This window comes from Scyliorhinus canicula, chromosome 8 (genome assembly GCF_902713615.1).
Source record: "Scyliorhinus canicula chromosome 8, sScyCan1.1, whole genome shotgun sequence".
NCBI classification, from domain to species: domain Eukaryota; kingdom Metazoa; phylum Chordata; class Chondrichthyes; order Carcharhiniformes; family Scyliorhinidae; genus Scyliorhinus; species Scyliorhinus canicula.
This window is the reverse complement of record NC_052153.1, coordinates 191,344,856-191,358,649: the sequence shown is the minus strand read 5'-3', so window position 1 is coordinate 191,358,649 and position 13,794 is coordinate 191,344,856. Positions and strand designations below refer to the sequence as shown.

At 47.9% G+C, this 13,794-nt stretch overlaps 1 protein-coding gene across 1 annotated transcript in view; it reads left to right on the top strand.

Moving 5' to 3' along the window:
* Positions 1-2,222: 2,222 nt before the first annotated feature.
* LOC119970764 overlaps positions 2,223-13,794 on the top strand; it is a 53,023-nt gene continuing 41,451 nt past the window's right edge. Inside the window, exon 1 of the mRNA XM_038805912.1 lies at positions 2,223-2,329. Coding sequence (XP_038661840.1) covers positions 2,245-2,329 — 85 coding nt within the window. The 5' untranslated portion in view covers positions 2,223-2,244. The remainder of the gene's footprint in view (positions 2,330-13,794) is intronic.

The following is a 13,794-nucleotide window of genomic DNA, read 5'->3' as shown; positions in this document are numbered from 1 at the left end:
CCGGAAGTTGCTGAACTCTATGCCCTGGACAGTGGGGGTGGCGATGCAGTACCCCCGGACTCGTTGGGTAATGGGGTGTAACACGAGGGAGCAGCTCCTTACCGTATCGGGTGGATGAAGCTCTCCGTGCTCCCGGAGTCGAGAAGGCAAGGTGTCTTCTGGCCATCGACCTTCACCGTTGTTGTCGCTGTTGCGAGGTTGTGTGGCCGGGACTGGTCGAGCGTGATGGAGGCGAGCTGCGGCTGGTGTTGACGGGCCCCGGGCTGGTCGGCAGCGGTTGCGGGCGATGAGCGGCCTGATGAAGTGCCCGATGAGCAGGGGTCCTGACGCGCCGTCCAAAATGGTGCCGAAGGTGGCTGCGCCCACGGGGCGCACGTGGCGGGTGCCGCTAAAGATGGCAGCGCCCACAGGCCACAAAAGGTCTGATGGGGGGAAGGTGGCGGTGCCCATGGGCCGCACGTGTTCTGATGCAAGGAAGATGGCGGCGCCCACGGGCCGCACGTGGGCTGCGGGGACGAAAATGGCGGCGCCCACGGGTCGCACGTGGGAGGTGCAGGAACAATGGGCCTGGATACAGCGGCGATCGATCCGGCCTGGCACACGGCAGAGAAATGTCCTTTCTTCCCGCAGGCCTTGCAGATTGCGCTCCGCGCTGGGCTGCGTTGCCCTGGGTGCTTTGTCTGCCCACAGAAATAGCACCTGGGCTCCCTGGCGTTGGCTGGGGGGCAGTCGCTGGTGGAGTCCACGAAGTCCAGGAGGGGGGGCGCTGTGCGGTCGGGGGCGTACGCTTGTACATTATGAGAGGCTACCATTAGTGAGGTCTCGAGTTTCTTGATCGCCACGAGGTCGAGCGTACTCCCTTCGAAGAGGCGCTGGCGGATGTACGCTGACCCTATGCCCGTAATGAAAGTGTCCCTGATTAGGAGTTCGGAATGTTCAACGGCCGAAACTGCCTGGCATTCGCAGTCCCTCGCCAGGGCGTGCAGGGCGCGCCAGAAACCTTCCGATGACTCACCGGGGAGTTGTTGCCACGTGGACAGGAGGTGCCTGGCGTAGAGTTTGTTGATCGGCCGGATGTAGCTCTCTTTCAGAAGCGCCATGGCCTCATTGTAGGTGGGCGTGTCCCGGATAAGGGGAAAAATATTGGAGCTCACCCGTGAGTACAGGGTCTGGAGTTTCTGTGCTTCTGAGGGTGGTTCTGTCGCTGATCCGATGTAGGCTTCAAAGCAAGCTAGCCAGTGGTCGAAGGTCGACATGGTGTTGTCTGCTTGAGGGTGCAGCTGCAGGCGATCAGGCTTGATACGGAGGTCCATCGCTGTAAAATCTCTGCTTAACAAATTGATGCACTATCAATTACGACGAGACGAGAGTAGAGAGTAATCGAGGGTTTATTACACAGAGATGTGTTCCCTCCTGCAGCTGCTGCCGAAATGGTTGCAGCTCGGTGTGCACACACATTTATACTCCGCCTACTGGGCGGAGCCTTACCGTATTACTTCTCATATATGTCATATATACATATAGTGGTGACTACCACACCTTGATGGCCGGACGGGTCCCGGTCGGCCATAGTCTCTTGTGTCCGAAGCACGTAGGCCTTCCCAAATAAGGAAAGCAGGCGCCGCTGAGTCTGCCGCTTATTGTCAGTTTCTACCTGGAATCCATTGTCCCGGGTTGGCCTTTTAATGGCTTTTCTCCTGTGTTAGTTTCTGCATACGTCTGCGCTGCAGCTTTTGTTTATTTGCAGGCGGCAGCCTGTCTGTACTCGGGCTTGGCCAAATTTCCCAGCGATCTATGCGAGCGGCCATTTTAGATGGCCACACCCCCCTTCCGATGTTCGCAGCTTGTGTACGACTGGCTGCAGACGGCAATGGGGAAATCAGCAGACAGCGCGTATTTTACCTCTGGTGTGCCGCACGATACATAGGAGTGGGTTACTTGTGCACCATCGTCCCAACACCCTTCCTCCCCACTAATCAATTTGATCGCTATGGAACGTGATGGACAGTCTGAGGACGAGATTGAAAGCCGATGCAGAATCTCTCCTTCTCTACAAATGCTGGGGTTTGTGCCAAATTTCCGAGTTTTAAATAAACATCTCAGCTCCTGCTCACCGCAAGCGGACATCACATTCGCTGCTAAATTGAGCAACAGTGATTAATATCTTGAGAATTTCACCAGAAGTTCACTTCGAGTAACTTCTGCATTTCAGTGCCAAGTGAGAAGGAGCAGCGAGTGAGAGAGATGAAAAACACTGGAGGAATGGCAATGACTACTGTCTACATTGGGCTCTCCACAGTCCTGCTGTCGACCCCGCTGCTGGGTTATAGTAGGTGCTTTCCAATAATAACTGTTCAATCTTTACATTTATTTTGAATTCATTGACAGGGTTGTGAGTCGCTGGCAAGGCTAAAATTGATTGGCCATCCCTAATTGTGCAGACGAAGGTGGTTTTAAGTCGGTACGCCAATTGAGGCGGACTAGGGGTGCTGTTTACGAGCCTGGAGAGAAGGCGGTGTCAGCTCCGGAGGGAGGCTGCGGCAAGGGAAATTGTCCAGGTACGGGACAGGGCAGGGAAGTTGGTGGTGGCTCCGGATCAGATGGACAAGGTCTTTAAGGAATTCTATGAGAGGTTGTACAGGTCAGAGCCACCTGGAGGAGGCCGGGAGATGCAGGAATTTCTAAATGGGCTGGAGTACCCGAGGTTAGGGGAGGGGGACAGGACTACAGTAGAGGGGGCGATAGTGGAGCAGGAGATAAAGGATGCGATTGGGAGGATGCAGTCGGGGAAGGTGGCAGGGCCGGATGGGTTTCCGGTGAAATATTATAAAAAATTCAAGGATAAGCTGGTACCGCTGATGGTGGGGATGTTTGAGGAGGCGATAGGGAAGGGGGTGTTACCACAACCTTTTGGGCAGGCATCGATTTCGCTGTATTCTTAACGAGAGTTGAGCACAAGAATACAACGTCCATAAATACCACATGCAGGAGGAGGTGTTAAGCTGGGCGAAACAGAAGCGCGAGGTGCAGTGCGATGGTGCTCGAGTTCAGATATATCAGGACTTGACGGTGGGGTTGGCAAGAGTAAAGATAATGGGTGGGATTTTCCGACCCCCCCCCGCTGGGTCAGGCCACCGTGGGGGCTCCCCGGGCCGGATGCCCCCCCCCCCGCGCCCTCCCCCGAGGACCGCACCAGCCAGATCGGGGGAGGGCATGGGGGGGCATCCGGCCCGGGGGGCCCCCACGGTGGCCTGGCCCGCGATCGGGGCCCACCGATCTGCGGGTGGGCCTGTGCCGTGGGGACACTCCTTCAGTCTGCGCCGGCCCCTGTAGGGCTCCGCCATGGCTGGCACGGAGAAGACACCCCCCCTGCATATGCGTTAGAATACGCCAGCCGGTCTGCGCATGCGCGGAACCACACCAGCCGGTCTGCGCATGCGCGGAACCACGTCGGCGGTTCTGTGCATGCGCTAACTTGTGCCGGCCCTTCGGCGCTGGCTGGCGCTGGCCGGCGCGGCACCAACTCCTCCGGCGCCATCCTAGCCCCCGGAAATACGGAGCATTCCGCAACTTCTAGTCGGCCCAACACCGGACTGGTTGGCGCCATTTGTTACGCCAGCTTCGGGCCATCGCGCAGATTGGGGAGACTCCTGCCCATTAACTCTTTCTGAATTACTATATCCTATAACTTCTTAACTAGTTGGCTACTCTAAGGTCGTCTATCCCTTGCTGATACCAGATGGGAACTAATCTATTTCAAACTATATTTCAAGCTATTATTGGATCCCAAATCTACAAGGAAGTGTTTTAACTCATTTGCCATTCAATATCCTGGATTTGTTGAGAATGTCGAGTTGAATGTTGAATTTGTTGAGTGAGTCTTTTGGGTGAACCGTTATTTCAGGTTCCGATTTAAAATAAACCACTGTTTCAGGTTTTGGAGTTAACATAAAACTTGTTTTTATTTGCTTTCACAAACTCTTAACAAATTACTTTGTATTTAAAGGTCTCTTTTCGTTGATCAGACTTCAAGAGCTCTCTTTAACAATTCTTCTTCTGTCCTGATAGCTGGTGGCTGTTCTTATTCTTCGGTTTTCCAGCTTCTTCTGTTTCCCACAGACCGATCAGCTGAGTTGAATTCGAACCGAATGCTCTCAGGGTGTCAGTGCTCCGAGTTCTCTGAGTTCGGGGGTGGTTTCCTGCTGGCGATCCGAGACTTTTTATACCCTGGCTCTCCAGCACATTTCAATCACAAAGCATTGTCTCAGAATTTCCCTTATAGATATGTCACATTTCAAAAACCTTGTGGTCTTGCGCTTGGCTCAAGACTGATAAACATTTTAAAACCACTCGTCTCCTCTTTCCTAAAAAATACACGTCCTGTCCAAGACTGCCACATTTGCAAAACCCAATTAGTTCCCTTTTGTTCAAGGATTTTATGACTGTTAAGCTTCGTAAACTAATCTACAGCTATTTCCTGTCTACTATTTGGGCAGCACGGTAGCACAAGTGGGTAGCACTGTGGCTTCACAGCGCCAGGGTCCCAGGTTCAAGTCCTGGCTTGGGTCACTGTCTGTGTGGAGTCTGCACGTTCTCCCCGTGTCTGCGTGGGTTTCCTCCGGGTGCTCCGGTTTCCTCCCACAGTCCAAAGATATGCAGGTTATGTGGATTGGCCGTGATAAATTGCCCTTAGTGTCCAAAAAGTTTAGGAGGGGTTATTGGGTTACAGGGATAGGGTGGAAGTGAGGGTTGAAGTGGGTCGGTGCAGACTTGATGGGCCGAATGGCCTCCTTCTGCACTCTATGTTCTTTGTACTTAAAATACGAGCAGCTTTCTAACACATCCGTTCCTGTACGTGCTGGGTTGTCCAAGACGGCCACATTTGCAAAACCCAATTTGTTCAGAGGATTTTAACGACTGCTAAGCTTCATAAACGAATGTTGTCGCACTTTGCTCAAACTTGCCAGGTTTCCTTAACCACCAGTTCCCTTTTTCCTCACCACTGCTCTTTCTTTCAGAAGGCGTTACTGTTGCTAAAATAAAGCTATATCCGGTCTATCTCAAACATTCATGGTTTTCTTAACCATCCTAACTCATGCCTGTTGTTTTTTCTCAAACTTTTGACCTCTTCTGTGCTTGCTAGCCTCAAGCTTTTAAAAACTTCTTGACATGAAAATGACATGAAAATCGCTTATTGTCACAAGGAGACTTCAAATGAAGTTACTGTGAAAAGCCCCTAGTCGCCACATTCCACCGCCTGTTCGCCATTCCCACTTGTATGTTACTTTACCTATTTTCTATATGTTTCTTCATTGATATCATAGAATTTGCAGTGCAGAAGGAGGCCATTCGGCCCATCGAGTCTGCACCGGTTCTTGGAAAGAGCACCCTACCCAAGGTCAACACCTCCACCCTATACCCATAACTCAGTAACCCCACCCAACACTAAGGGCAATTTTGGACACTAAGGGCAATTTATCACGGCCAATCCACCTAACCTGCACATCTTTGGACTGTGGGAGGAAACCGGAGCACCCGGAGGAAACCCACGCAGACACGGGGAGGACGTGCAGACTCCGCACAGACAGTGGCCCAAGCTGGAATCAAACCTGGGACCCTGGAGCTGTGAAGCAATTGTGCTACCCACAATGCTACCGTGCTGCCCTTTTATATTTTTATATGCTTCTTTTATTCTGTGTATTTTGTTCCAAACTGCATCTTTCCCATTTTCATTTACAAAGTAGATAATTACTGCTCTTGGTGGCTCGTTTACTTTGGGTTTCGGCCTTAACGACCGATGAGCTCGGTCCAGTTCATACCGGGAGGTGTTCTCACCCTCAGCATCTTCGCGAAGTACTCTGTTGGCCTCGGGCCCACAGCCCCTTTGGGCAAGCCAACAATTCTCAGACTGTGCCGCCTCGAGCGGTTCTCCAAGTCCTCGAGCTTTTCTCGGAGTCCTTTGTTGGCCTCCACCACCCTCCGCAGCTGGTCCCCCATCGAGGTGACCTGGTGGCTGTGCTGCGATACGGCCTCCTCCACTTCCTTCATCTTCTCGCCCTGCTCTCTCACCTCGGCCGATGTCTTTGCCACAGCCAACCTCAACGGGGCGATTGCCTCCTCCACCAATGATCTCAGTGCGACCGCCATCTCTTTCCTCAACGCCTCCGTGGTGCCTCGCAAACTGCTTCTCCAGCTCCGCAGCCTTCACCTCGGTCATCCTTTCCAGCGTAAGCAGTGCGGCCCCGCCACGCGGTCCGCCATCCGCCGTCTTGTCAGCGCTTTTTGCTGGTCCTCTCATTCGACGGAAAATCCGTGTATCCTCCCTTCTTCGCAGCTGCGTTTCGCATCCTTTAACGACTTTATTATTTTTATTTCTTTGATCATTAAAAAAAAATTTCAAAAAAAAAAATTGAAAAACAAAAATTCAGAAAAATAAAGAATAAAGAAATAAAGAATTAAAAAAAAAACATCATCCCCCGACCGGACTTCAGCCTTCTGAAGGACACATTTTAAGTGGAAGTCACCCGATGTGCAACATCCCCGTGGCATTGCACCCTGGCTTCGGACTTGCTGCCTCTACAGCCTCGTCTTCAGTTTGGCTCAGCCCCCGCCGCTTCAAATACCGCGTTCCCCGGACCCAACGCCTCAGCTCCGGCAGCCCGACACACACGCGGTGTTCCTCACCGATTCCCAAACCGGCCCGGCTTGGCGCCCGGGACAACCCCATAGACCAACAGAAATTGGGGGGGGGGGGGGGGGGAGCTGCTCTCGATGTGGCTGACCCGCTCACGAGCACCACCAGTAGTCCATTCTTTAGAGAGATTGAAGGAATAATTACCTCATTCATATGGGGGGGGGAAGGTGACCAGAGTTAGAAAGGTGCTGCTACAGAGAGGAAGGCGGGCAGGGGGTTTGGGTCTTCCGAACCTGATGTATTATTACTGGGCAGCGAATGTGGAGAAGGTGCGGAGCTGGGTCAGAGGGGTTGACTCCCAATGGGTCAGAATGGAGGAGAGTTTGTGCAGGGGGTCGGGATTGAAGGCGCTCGCGACAGCGCCGCTCCCGAGGGCCCCGGGGAAATACTCAGGGATTCCGGTAATAATAGCTTCATTGAGAATTTGGAGGCAGTTTTGCCAGCACTTCGGGTTGGGGGCGGGGTCAAGAGAAATGCCGATTCGGGGGAACCTCAGATTTGAGCCAGGGAGGTGGGATGGGAATTTTCGGAGATGGAGGAGAAAGGAATTAGGACACTAAAAGATTTGTTTCTTGGGGATCGCTTTGCGGGATTGAAGGAGCTGGGAGCGAAGTATGGGCTGGGGCAGGGAGAAAGTTTAGATACATGCGAGTTCGAGACTTTGCCAGAAAGGAGATATAGAGCTTCCCAGTAGAGCCGGCTTACAAGTTGCTGGAGGAGGTTCTGATGACAGGGGGACTGGAGAAAGGGGTAGTGTCGGCAGTTAACGAGGCTATTTTGGGATCAAGGCAAAGTGGGAGGCAGAGTTCCATAGAACATACAGTGCAGAAGGAGCCATTTGGCCCATCGAGTCTGCACCGACCCACTTAAGCCCTCACTTCCACCCAATCCCTGTAACCCAATAACCCCACCTAACCTTTTTGGTCACTAAGGGCAATTTATCATGGCCAATCCACCTAACCTGCACATCTTTGGACAACCAAAGGTTGGGAGAGGATATGTAAGGGGGGTTCTGGTGTGAGGTGGTCCGGAGGGTAAACGCCTCCACTTCCTGCGCAAGGTTGGGGCTGATACAGCTGAAGGCAGTGGCAGACTGGGTCTAAAAATATTGGTTGCCAGGAGACAAAGGGGCCCACCCACAACTACAATGCTATCATTTAATTTTCATAACGAATAAATAAACAATTTTTAAAATACATATGGAAAAAAGGGTACAATTAAAATTTTTGTGGAACAAATGTGTATTTCTTAGTAATTACAGTGTACATGTACTGTACATATTACTGGCAGTAGATACCAAATGTAAATACAGAATGTTATAATTGAACTTTGTATTTATTTTTTAAAATTTTAAGTAATTGGTTGATATTTTTAAATAGTTTACTGCACAATTTACACATTAACAGATAGTTCAAAAGCACAATAGAGCATTGCATGCAGTCCACTATATTAAGAGCAATCGTTTGTGTTCGCTAGATGATTGTGCGAATCTGCCAATAATTGCTTCTACATCCAATTCATCTAACAATTCCTTTTCAATGAATAGCAACATGTATAATTCCAAATTCTCCTCAGACAGCAAATTTCTTAACCTTGTCTTTATGATCTTTAGCTTTGAAAATGTCCTCTCACATTGGACTTGAGTAACTGATGGTGTGCAGATGACTTTACAAAGTTCATAAAGGTTATCATATGCCTTGTCATGAAGTCTGTTGGATGCCAGAAGTTGTAGTACACACGATGGGCAAGTGCTTCAAATTTTACAATTGTTGCAACTGGAATCCATATTCTCACCATCATTAAGCAATAGCTTTAATACATCAAAGTTTGAAGCAAAAGAAAACAATTCCAATATTACTTGATCTTTGCTGATTTGTGGAAACAGCTTAATAATACCTTCCAATGCTTCATCTTCAAGGCCCTTCTCTGCAATAGTTTTAAACTTTACTGGGTCCAAGCAGGACAAATCTTTATACAACTGTTTGTGTTGTACAAAGTGTGATTCTAATGACTGGACAATGCGATCCATTATTAGGTTAAACACATTTACTCGAAAATCAGCTAGAGAATCTGAGGAATTTCTTTCATCATCAATAAGCTCATCTGCCATTCTTTTCTTCTTCCTCTGCCTCTTAACTGGCAATGCTGTTTCCAACGCATCAATTTCCAGTGTTTGATTTTCATCCATGTTCATCTGTGAAATCCTGTCATTACATTTATTTACAAATTCCAAAGCCTTGCTGTGAACGTTATCAAATGTTCTTGTCTGTTCCTTCAACTTTGTTGTAGCTGAATCTAACAAACTCCATGCAGTAAACATATCTAAACCACTTGTCTGTAGATAACTTGATAACGGGGTTGTAGTTTCAAATATATACAAGTAAGTAAATGCTGTCAATATGGTTTCAAACTTTAGAAGACTTTGAAGTAAAACATTTGCTTCATGTTTTGTTTTTGCATCAAACTTTTCTGAATCTTGTATCATTGATAAGCATGTCAATAGATTTACGAAAGTACTGGCAGCGGCATCATCAAAACATCCAAATATAATTGTTGCTGCATTGGATTTTCCTGACCATCTGGTCTCACCAATTAGCTTTAATCATTTCATTTTTTCTTGTCCTAGATGTTTTCCAACAACTTCTATCCATACAGCCATTCTCTTGTATGATGCTTTCACAAAAGTTGCTATATTCTGGAACAAATTGAAAAAAGAAACTGCAGGCACACAACATTTTGTGGTTTCAGTTATCACCAAATTCAAGACATGGGCATAGCACCATATATGAACATGTTGATCAGCCACATCAGCAATTTTACTTTGTAAACCATCATACTGGCCTTGGTAGCTTGCAGCGCCATCTGTGCTATCAGATAAACACTTTTGGGGGTCAATTTTAAGATGCTGTAATGTTTCAATCAATAGATCAAAAAGTCCCTGTCCTGTACCACCATTACTTGGCACAACTGAAAGTAGTCGCTCACAGATAATACCTTTAAGCACATACCGAATAATAATGCTAACCTGATCGACGGATGAATTATCTTGTGTTGAATGAAACTGAATAGAATAATATTTTGCTTGAGAAACTTCATGACTAATTCTTTCTTGTATCATATTCTTCATAATTTTGATTAACATGTTTATAGTTGTTTTACTCAGGTATATAAGTCCACCACGGCCTTTACTTTGAGCCTTTCCTTGTTGCTCTAATCATTTGATTCTTTGTTTAGACTTGTTTTGCACTGCAGAAATGTGAGCTGCCATAATTGGGTCATATTTTGCCATCAACTGCACTGTAGCTAAAAAATTGCCATGTTCAGAACCTCATTATCTAGAGCAGGGGTGGGCTGTTGGGTTACTGGTATAGGGTGGATACGTTGACTTGAGTAGGGTGATCATTGCTCGGCACAACATCGAGGGCCGAAGGGCCTGTACTGTGCTGTACTGTTCTATGTTCTATGTTCTATATGAGGCGCCCAGAATCATAACCGGGTGAAGCGCCATTTTTGAAAAGTAGAGAAAAAGAGGGCTAAAGGCAGGATGCCGCCGGGGGAAGCGCTGAGGTATATGCCGCACGCTAATTGGTTACAACCGGAACTATTAATTAATATACTATGCAGCCCTTTAAAATTGTGAATTTCTGAATGTGGCCCTTGCACGGAAAAGTTTGCCCACCCCTGATCTAGAGTGTAGGCTGATTCATTTCTGTGACCTCGAAAAGGAAGTGCTTGCTTGCCTAACATCTTTATGATGTCTATAATCCTCATGACAATACTTCTCTGCTTCAATACTTCTATCCTTTTAATTAGCGATGCTGTAAAAAAAATATCTAAGGTGCCATCATTAATCACACTGATATATTGCTGAGCATTTCTGACATGTGTTGTTGTCGATTCATGTAAAGTCAAGCTCTGGCTAATACGCCTGTAGTCACTAAAGCCACGTACAAAGGGTCATGGATTACAAGTGTTGGGAAACTCAAAGGCTAAGCAGTATGAACAATATAAGCATCTATTTTCTTTGTTATGTGTTAGCCATTTTCTTGGGACTGAGTCAGTCATAATTTTCCTCTCATACAAACGAGCATCAAATGGCAGATCATCAAGTGGCTGAAGTGGATGTTCAGCAAAAAACTGTTTTAGCTTTGCTCGTGATGGATATTGGAAGATTCCAGTAATTGATCTTTCATTTTCTTGCGTAGATAGAGAAATATAGCACAGAACAGGCCCTTCAGCCCACGATGTTGCGCCGAACTTTTGTCCCAGGTTATTCATAGAATTTTGGACAATTTTTCATGGCCAATCCACACAACCTGCACATCTTTGGACTGTGGGAGGAAACCGGAGTACCCGGAGGAAACCCACGCAGTCATGGGGAGGATGTGCAGACTCCATTTACAGGATGTGCTTCAGAAACCAAGTCATTTATGCTTGAAGGAATATCTGATTCCCTGTCACTAGTTGAAGCTATGTGTTCAGATGTTGCAACTATAGGCAGTACAGATACCGGAACAAGGAAGCCAGAAGAAATATTGGGCCTGGGTTGATCAGTAATGGATGCACTTGTATTTGTCTCCACATTCAAAGTAGCTCTTCTCTGTTCTTGTAACTCGCATGTCATTGCATCATCACCATGAGCATTGTTTCTTGCTTCTTGATTATTTGATGCAGAACTGGATATTGATGTGGATTGTGCTTGTGGTATTATAAACTCTGTAATAGGCCTGCATCGCTTGGCTGATTCCTTCCTTTCTGCTTCTTTTTGTTCTTTGCGTTTTAGTGACCCAGATTTATGCTTTTTCTTTTCCATGCTGGTAGGGGTAATATTCCTGAAATAAAAACTTTATTCAAAATAGCCCACATTGGGAAAAATGAATATTGATGATTGCAAGAATAACTTGAAGGAACACCAGATAAACCCCTACTTGGTAAAAAAAATATAAAATAACTTACTTACACTTCAATAGGCTATGTTCATTAGTCAATACTACTGTGGCCTATGCAGCTTCAGAAGAGAAGACAATCCACTGTCCAGTGTTCACACCAGCAAGCAACTGAGACAACTGTTGAAACTTAGAAGTTTGGTCCGACTATAGTAAGACATTAAGAATGGTCCCATGACCAAAGTTAACATGTTCAGTTTGATACCAGTGTAGTGTTACAAGTCGCAACCCTTTGAGTTTACCGATCATGGCTTATCACTTCAATATCTTTGACCTCATGATTCACGGTCAAAGGTACCGCTTCTCCTTTTCGGTGACCTTACGACCCTATGTACTGCTTGATATCCTTTCAAGTTGCCGACCATCTCAAATCACGAACTGTAACTTTATCTTTAAATTCACACACTCTTGCTGAAAACGTGGATTTCCAACTATGTCCGACCCGGGTGAACCCCTCCCCCCCTCACTCCTTTTCACATCCGTTTAACACTGCTTCGTTCCTTCATACACTGAGTGATTATTTGTTTGTTTCTTTATTGCATTTTTATTTGGTTGTTGCTCTTCTTAAAAACAATTATATTTTATTAAGTTAGAATACAAATCTCAGGAAAGAAGTTGGAGATTTATTTATCTAATTAATTATAATTTTTAAGGGCCCTTCAGAGATTCACCGATGTACCGGCTGAACCAAGACTACTGCTTGATATCCTTTGAAGTTGCCGACCATCTCAAATCACGAATTGTAACTTTATCTTTAAATTCACACACTCTTGCTGAAAACATGGAATTTCCTTAATTATGCCCGACCCGGCCCCCCCTATTCCACATCCTTCCACTACCTCCCCTGCTTCGTTCCTTTTCATGCACTGCTTATTTGTGTCCTGTTCTCTTTTTTTTCTTATTCCTTTTTATTACTAAAACAGTTGTCTGTGTTTGTTTCTTTATTGCATTTTTATTTGACATAGGGGGCCCACTTCATCAGGGGCCCACTTGCCATCGGGCAAGCTGACACCCTGGCCAGTCCGCCATTGGACTTAACAAGATTGTTTTGAAAAGGATTCAGCCAGGTCGCAGCTGCAAGGCACTCTCTTTACCTGCTCACCCTGCCTGGCGATTTTAGAAGCGGCCAGTCTGGCCTGTGGAGGCTCTCAGGTTTAAAAGACACAGGAAGAAGCAAGGCCTGTGCAAGAGACCTCTAGAACGAGAATGTGCAAGCCATTACCCGCAGTTCTATAACATTCTAACTCTGTCTCAGGGGCTGGAAAGGGCTCAAATTGAAGCTTAAACTGAGAACATTCCTTAAAGTGCAGCCACGTTTCCTGTGTAGAGCATAAGGGGGTGAAAACTGCGTTTATTCAGGAAGGAAGCCGCAGTATTTGCAAAGGGAGAGAAAAGCTCCACCTGGTGGTAGAGGAGCTGGATTGCACTGACCTGAGCACCCTGTGCCAGCGACACGGCCATCCCGCCCCTCCCACAGCCGATCACCCCCTCCCATGGCCACCCTCCCTGTGCCACCTCCCACCCTCCCTTGCAACACCCTCCGTGATCCCGACCTGCCACACTATGGGGTGCGGGCCCTGGGTTGGCAGGAACAGCGGGTATGATCAACGGGACGGAGAACGATGACAACCCGCTCTGCGACGGGCTCTGGTGCTCCACGCCGTTTGACAATGGCTCCTGCCCCGGTAGCCCTTTCCACCGTCCCCCTGGGTTATTCTTGCCTGCAAGCTGGCCGTTCCATCACACGGTCCCACCCAACCCTTGGGATGGTGGAGATGCGGATGGTGGTGGGGAAGGCAAGGGGAGCGGGGGGGTGCGGTATAGAGAGATGGGGGTGATGCACCAGAGTGGCAAGCTGGAGACCCTGGCCCAAGCCCACCCCCAACATCCCCTCTGTGGTGTATCATAGAATTTACAGTGCAGAAAGAGGCCACTCAGCCCATCGAGTCTGCACCAGCCCTTGGAAAGAGCAGCCTACTTGAGCCCCACTCCTCCACCCTATCCCCGTAACCCCTCCTAACCTTTTTGGACACTAAGGGCAATTTATCATGGCCAATCCACCTAACCTGGACATCTTTGGACTGTGGGAGGAAACCGGAGCACCCGGAGGAAACCCACACAGATACGGGAAGAACGTGCAGACTCCGCACAGAC